This window comes from Hypanus sabinus, chromosome 9 (genome assembly GCF_030144855.1).
Source record: "Hypanus sabinus isolate sHypSab1 chromosome 9, sHypSab1.hap1, whole genome shotgun sequence".
In the NCBI taxonomy this organism is placed as follows: Eukaryota; Metazoa; Chordata; class Chondrichthyes; order Myliobatiformes; family Dasyatidae; genus Hypanus; species Hypanus sabinus.
Genome location: NC_082714.1, coordinates 7,046,138 through 7,053,857, shown reverse-complemented (window position 1 = coordinate 7,053,857; position 7,720 = coordinate 7,046,138). Strand labels below are relative to the sequence as shown.

The following is a 7,720-nucleotide window of genomic DNA, read 5'->3' as shown; positions in this document are numbered from 1 at the left end:
AGTTGTACTTACATTTCATTATCCACCTTGAAAAAGTTTTTTTAAAAACATCTTATTCACAAATAATCAGTCCTGCATCTCAGTCATTGGGTCATAACCACCATTTTCTCTCCATTTTATTGGGGTGACAGCAGTCTTTGCCCCAAGCTTGGGTGCCACTGTAAAGGTTCAGATTCCACAACATAGATTTTAAGTAAATCTAAGTTAATTTTTTTAAAGATGAAGGAAATTCCATGAACTGCCGATGCTTAAAATCTGAACATGGGCACATAAATATATTTTTAAAAAGGAGCAGGAGTCAGCCATCTGGCTCGTTCCGCCCCATCCTTCAGTAACATCATGACTAATCTGACCACGGACCTACTTGCCTTTCCCCATAATCCTTGTGCAAAAATCTGACTGTCTTTAAATATTTATTTTAGTCTGTTGCTTCCCGAGGCAGAAAATTCAACAGATTCACTACTCTCTGGGGAAAAAGTTTCTCCTCTACTCAGTCCCAAATCTACTCCCCCCAAATCTTGAAGCCATATCCTTTAGTTCTTTCCTCATTTGCCAGTGGAAACATCTTTTCTGCCTTTATCTGATCAATTCCTTTTGCAACATTCCTGTTTCTATCAGGTGTCCTGTCATTGTTCTGAACTTCAGCCAGTGTAGTCCCAGGTGACTCAATCTCTCCTCATAGGTTAAACCCCTCATCTCTGGAATCAACCTAGTGAACTGCCTCAGGTAAGGCAATACCTGTGAAGAAAAATAGAGCTGTGTACCTTATCGGACTGATTGTGAGAACATGGCAAGTGCACTTATGGCTATTTGATTGCGCAATGCACTTTTTCTTTTTATGCACGGGTTTTTGAGTGCGTACATTTTTGTTCAGTGGGCCCGGTTTGTCACTACTGCACTGTGTGTTGCCCAGCATGTAGCATTATGAGTGACTCAGTAAACACGTTTAATCATACTGCCACGTCATTGTTCTTGCTCCACAGATACTTAACAGTTTAAGTTTCAAATTTTCAGTACATTGATTTTGTTTGTCAACAGCCCTAATTTGATTTTGACACAATGCTTGTGGTTTGCTATTTAAAAGCAAAATATTGCTAGCAATTTCAATGGTCTGATTAAACAGGTTGATGCTTTTTCATTAACTTAAACCATCTCTCCCTCCTTCCACACATAGGGACTTTAACTTCAGAAATAAAACTTTATTCAGTCTCATATGATTAAAACTCGCAAATGGCTTGTTATAAAAGAACAATTTGGGTGTTGTGGTTCATATAGGCTTCCTCAAAGTAACTATTTTAATGTTCAGATAGTGAAAATACTTTGGTATTTTAGAAAATTGATAATGTTCAATTCTTGCTGCTGAAGATTGGTAGTGTTGCCACCAAGGGAAGGAGTTACCTTGTGTGAAGAATTTCAGTATTGAAAATGGGTTTAATTCCTTAGATGAGCCAGTATCAGAACAGTATCAACATCTCATTCCTATGGCCGTTCTGAGAATCAGTAGACTGAGATGCACTGGATTTCTGCTTTTGTAGTGCTTGCCAGGCACTGGATACTTCTAAGCATTAAGGCAAAGTGCAACTTGGACTAACTAAATTTGAACATACAAAAGTTTAGTGAGAATGGATTGGCTGCATTGGGTTTCACGCTGCACCAATGTTGGGATAAAAGAGACCAGCATTATAACAAAAAAAATGTTTTAACTCAAAGATGTCTAACAAAAATTCTGGAAAATGAGGTGCCATTTTGTTTTCCCAATATGTCAACGAGCTGTCAGCTCTCTTGAGATGGTGGTTCAGACTTTGCTGTTTGTTTTTCAAATCAGTTGGGATAGTTTTGGATGCAAAGAGGTCAGATTAGGGTCCATGTGTTCGGGAGGAAAGGGACTTGAGTTGTTTTGTTGTGTTCTGCTGACATGGTGGGTATGCTACGCTGGCACCAGAGTGTGTGGTGACATTTACAGGCTGCCTGCAGCACACCCCTACGTCGTGTTGATTGTTAAAGCTAATGACACATTTCACTTGTGTGTCTTGAAACACGTGATAAATAAATGAATCTGAATATATATCACCTTGCAGCTCCCAGAATGGTACAACTGTATTATTGTTAGCCACACAATTATCAGAAGTTGTGGAGACGAACTAGTCTTTCTTGGACCTGAACAATCAGATGCAATGGTTGCATAGCGATTTGCGCCACAGTATTACAGCCCGGGACATGGGAGTTCAATTCCAGTGTCTTCTGTAAGAAAGTTTCTCCCTGTGCACGTGGATTTCCTCCCATGGTCGAAAGACTCATCAGTTAGTAGGTTAATCAGTCAATGTAAATTGTCTAGTGGTTAGGCTAGGAGTAAATCAGTGGGTTGCTGGACAGTGCGATTCGTTGAGCCAGAAGGGCCTGTTCCACACTGTACCTCTAAATAAATAAAAATAATAAGACACTATCGCTGCTTTCTGCTCACCCCACTGACAAGCAAAATAATTTTGCCCCACTACAGAGTACAAATGATTGTGATGAGACAATGGCAAAACCACTTCCAGCCCGCAGAGGTGCACACTTGATAAATACATCTGAATCTAATTGCAATAGCTTTTATTTCTACAGGCCATTAACAATAGTTTAAACATGTATGGTAAGGTTAGTATCCGTAAAACAATCTGTACAATATTTACACATAATTTAAAAGGTTTAAATTTTTAAACACTTACAATACAAATATTTTTGCAATTACACTAAGAAAATAAATATACAATTTTACCATGTTGTAGTGCAGATTATATTAAATAAAGTTCTAGGAAAGAACTTTTGCTTCCAATTCCTCTTCATGCCAAAAACATCATTGATGAATCTCTAGCTGTAAGATTGATTAATGCTCTCTTGTCTATGTTTTTATGTGCTCTAAGAACTTTTTTTTAAATCAGTATAGTTGTTTATATCAGTCACATTCTTGGACTTTAAAATTAATACTTGATTATAGTTTTGACTATAGATAAAAGGTGATGGAAAGTAGTGTCTCTTAGTGTAGATGCAGCCACTTCTCAGACCCAACTATGCCTGCTCCTGCACTCTGGCCCCAGACCAGCTGAGGTAGATGCCCTGACATCTTGACCCCCCACCCACCCCACAGAAAGAACTTAAGGTAGAATTTCACACAGCTGCACGTAGCTTCTGCTAAAAGGTTGTGCTTTAGAACACTAATGTGAGACTTCTCTATTGACATAGACAGAGAAATGTCCAGGAGCAGGTAACGTCCTTCATTTCTTCCATTATAAAGCTTCCAAAGACTGGTGTGTTTCATAGAGATGAGCACCTGCGAGCATGGGTACAGTTATCTGCGTGCTTACTTCTTGTTGGCTATTCTTCTCTTCCTGGTGGCCAACATGTCATAGAAGGGGTCTTTGCTGATGCTGGCTCTGGAAGCAAACAAAGGATGAGGTTGGTAAAAACCACTGAGAGGATCCCCATTTGTGACATTTATTGGAGTGCTGTAGACAAAGGACTTGAAGCATCATTGAGGATCCCTACCACCCATCCCACAATCTCTTTGACCCACTACCATCAGGAAGGAGGGACAGGAGCATCAAGACTAGGACTGTCAGACTGGGTAACGACTTTTTCCCTTGGCCTGTGAGACTAATGAATACCCTGCCATCACCAAGGTCTCGTCGCCAGGGCAGCAAGCTGTTTACGGTTTACCTGTGCTACATACTACATGTTTTGAATTGCATTTTATCATTTATGTTAATATTTTATGCGCTGTGTGGTCCAGAGGAATGTTATTTTGTTTAGTTAGTTTTATATATGTTCAGTCAGATGACATTAAACTTGAAACTCAACATCAGAGCCTGCAAATCTCAATGACACATTCTGAGGTCTGGCCATACTTGCTCAAGCAGAGATTGTTAACACTCAAACCGCTGGAAATTTTCAGCAGCATTCAGGGTGGCGCAGTGGCACCACCTAGCAGATCTTTGCCTAGCAGATACCTGGGGACGATTTAAAAGTCTGGCCCAGGACAAAGGACTCTGTCAGTGGCCTGTGCTCTGTGCCCCAGCTGGGGTGATGGGCTTAAGTAAGTCATAATGGTAGCCAAACCAGAATGTAGGCAGCTGACAAACTGGGAATTGGTGTCAATGCTCGGCTCAGAATGCAAACAGCCAAGCAGTCTATACTCCAACACTACAATTTGACCTCACGTATCTACACAAATCCAAAACTCTGTTGCATCAAATGCCAAATGTCATTTGATTACTTGTTCCAAGAGTTTTCCAGATCCTTGGCCCAAAGCAAACCACACACCCAGCAGGACAAAGCTACAGCTAGTCACATACTTGATTGATTTGATCCATTCTTCTTTCTCCTCGGGGGTCGGTGCTGATATTCGATAGACAACGTGGTTCCCTTCGACCACTCGGCCATCTGCTTCAGTCTTGCAGGCTTTGATCACCTGGCCTTTGTGACTGGGATTGAACAGCTCAAAGCAGTTCTGCAGAGGGAGAAAGAAAACATTAGAGCCACAGGTCTCAAAAGCCAGCATGTCAGATCTCCAAGATCCAAGTGACTAATGATCCAAACACAAGAGATTCTGAAGATGCTGGAAATCTAGAACAACACATACAAAATGCTGGAAGAACTCAGCACCATCAATGGAGGGGAATAAACAGTTGACATTTTGGGCCAAGACACTTCATTGGGACTGGAAAGGAAGAGGGAAGAAGCCAGCGTAAGAATGGAGGAGGAGAAGGAATACATGCTGGCAGCTGACAAGTGAAACCAGGTGAGGGGGAAGATGGAAAGGGCTGAAGAAGGAGTAATCTTTTATGTGAGGAGAGGACCATGGGAGAAAGGGAAGGAAGAGGCACCAGAGAGAGGTGAAACGGAATGAGAAACAGAAAAAGAGGGAGAATAATCAGGACCATTATCCCAGTGTCTGAAGGCAGCATGGACCACCAAAACAGCTTGAGGATGTAACAAGACACATTCACACTAAAAATAACCAATGTGTAGAAAGGGATGGGACAGATATCGAACCCCATGAGACTGAAACTTTTTGTATTCTGAAAGTCCTAGATAAAGAGGCCCAGGTTCTGAGAGCTTACTGGAGATTTATTTTTAAAATAAAAAGACACTGACTGATGGAATAATGTTTAATTGAACATTAATGCTGCAATTTATTAAGGATATCTGTGGAAGACAAACCAAAGGAAAATCAAAGGGACCATTGGGTAAAACCCAGCTATTCAAGGACCTGCCAGAGTTTCAGATTACCTAGAGAACAAGGGCTCGTTTTATGTAGAGAATCACAGAGCACTACAGCACAGAAACAGGCCATTCGGCCGAACTGTTCTACCTAGTCCCATTGACCCACACACAGACCAGATCACTCCATACCCCTCCCATCCATGGACTTATCCAAACTTCTCTTAAATGTTGAAATCAACCTCACATCCACCAAATCCACTGGCAGCTAAATCCACACTCTCAGCACCCTTTGAGTGAAGAGATTCCCCTTAAATATTTCACCTTCCATTCTTATCCTAGCCTTCCAACCTCAAAGGAAAAAGCCCATTTTCATTTACCCTGTCTATACCCCTCATAATTTTGTATGCCCCTATCAAATCTCCCCTCGTCCTACACTCTAGAGAATAGTCCTAACCTATTCAGCTTTTCCCTACACCTCAAGTCCCAGCAACATCCTTGTATACTTTCACTGTACCCTTCCAATCTTATTGAAATCTTTCCTGCAGGAAGTTGATGGGACTAGGTTGAATAACAGCATGGACTGGATGGGCCAAAGGGCCTGTTTCTGAGACTTCCCTATATTCTTACACGGCCCAAATGACATATCACTCATAACTCGCTACCGGGGAGAGGGGATTAGCACAACACTATTACAGGTCAGGGCGTTGGAGTTCTCTAAGCAAGTTTGTAACTTCCCACATGTACATGGGTTTCCTCCTACAGTCCAAAGATGTATTGGTTAAAACTGGTTATAGTAGATTGTCCTGTGATTAGGCTAGGATTAAATCAGTGGATTGCTGGGCAGCATGACCAAAAGGGCCTGTTCCACATGATATATCCAGATAATGAAAAAATAAAATTACTCACAGGCTTTCGAGGATCCTCCACTTCGCGTATGCTTAGATTCTCCAAAGGGATTATTCCTCGTGGTTCTTTGTCCTGAGGTTAAAAACATTTATTTTAGCAACTTGATAGGCAAATGCCAGTCACCAGTGACACAGTCCCACAAATCTCACTTAATCACTGCAGACCCAAGCACTGGGTAGCTCACATGCTGTAGCAGCCTCACCCCATACCAGTAGCAGGCAGGTCAAACACCTCCACTGTCGTGCTCCACAGGTGACACCAACCAACATCTATGCTTATCATCTTGTACACCCCTATCAAGTCACCTCTCACCCTCCTCCTCTCCAAAGAGAAAAGCCTTAATTCGCTCAACCTACCCCCATACAGCAAGAATAAAAATCAAAGATTTCAGAAGTAAAGCAGCAAGAACTCAGGAGATGGATGATCTGAAGGAAGAGACCCCACCCTGCCTGGCCCAGAGTGAAAGGCCAACGGGAGTTCTCTTATCTCAGTGTTGTAAGTAATTTGAGGCATAGTTCAGGTGGTCAGCCATACACTTATCCCACAGTGTTAAATGCTAACACAAAGGGAACATAATTTTAAGGTGATTAGAGGAAAACAGAGGTGGAATTATCAGAGGTGGTAGAGGCAGGTACATAAGGTATATTTAAGAGATTCTCAAATAGGTACCTGTACATGGATGATAAAAATTGGAGGGGTACATGGGAGGGAAGTTAGATTGATCTTGGAGTACATTCAAAGGTTGGTACCATATCGTGAGCAGATTGTGGGAGAAGTAATTTGCATAAGTATTGGTACTAAAAGGACAAAAGCATTCATGAAACGCTGACCGCAGAGTCAACATAATTTACATGGATGTTTGCACTGATATAATAAAGTTGATACAATAATGCTGTGTGTTCTGAATTAATTAGGATCTGGGTGGCCATTTACCTAACCTAAGTAAGTTTTGACTGAGGTAAAGATTCAATTCCGCTGCTCTCTGTAAAAGGTCTGTGAATTCTCCCTGTGACCGTGAGGGTTTCCTCCAAAAACATAAGGATTAGTAAATTGTGAACATGCTATGCTGGTGTCAGAAACTGGCAACTCTTGTGGGCTAACCCCAGCACAATCCTCAGACTGAATTGGCCAGTGACACATTTCACTGTACACTCTGGCCATTTCATTACATCCTTCATGTACCTAAAAAAAAAAGTGGCCACTCAGAGTATGTTCTGAGTCTTCTACTGCTGTTGCCCATCTACTTCAAGATCGAATGTGTAACACTTCAAAGATACTCTTCTGCATACAACTGTTGCAATGCATGGTTATTTGAGTTTCTGTCGCCTTCCTGTCAGTTTGAACCAGTCTGGTCATTCTCTTCTGACCTCTCTCATTAACAAGGCATTTTGCCCATAGAACTGCCATTCACTGGCTGTTTTTTTTTTGTTTCTTGCACCATTCTCCATAAACTCTAGAGACTTCTGTGTGAAAATCCCAAGAGATCATCAGTTTCTGAGATACTCAAACCACCCTAACTGGCACCAACGATCATTCCACAATCAAAGTCACTTAGGTCAGATTTCTTCCCCATTCTGAGGTTTGGTCTGAACAACCCTTGACCATGTCTGCA

General features: G+C 41.6%; 1 protein-coding gene across 1 annotated transcript in view; it reads right to left on the bottom strand.

Annotated features, from left to right (window-relative positions):
• Window positions 1-2,563: 2,563 nt before the first annotated feature.
• Window positions 2,564-7,720, bottom strand: part of LOC132399058 (cytohesin-3) — a 117,437-nt gene continuing 112,280 nt past the window's right edge. Inside the window, exons 11-13 of the mRNA XM_059978986.1 lie at window positions 6,109-6,180; window positions 4,332-4,486; window positions 2,564-3,413 (exon numbers count right to left, since the gene is read on the bottom strand). Of these exons, the coding sequence (XP_059834969.1) occupies window positions 3,341-3,413; window positions 4,332-4,486; window positions 6,109-6,180 (300 nt within the window). The 3' untranslated portion in view covers window positions 2,564-3,340. The remainder of the gene's footprint in view (window positions 3,414-4,331; window positions 4,487-6,108; window positions 6,181-7,720) is intronic.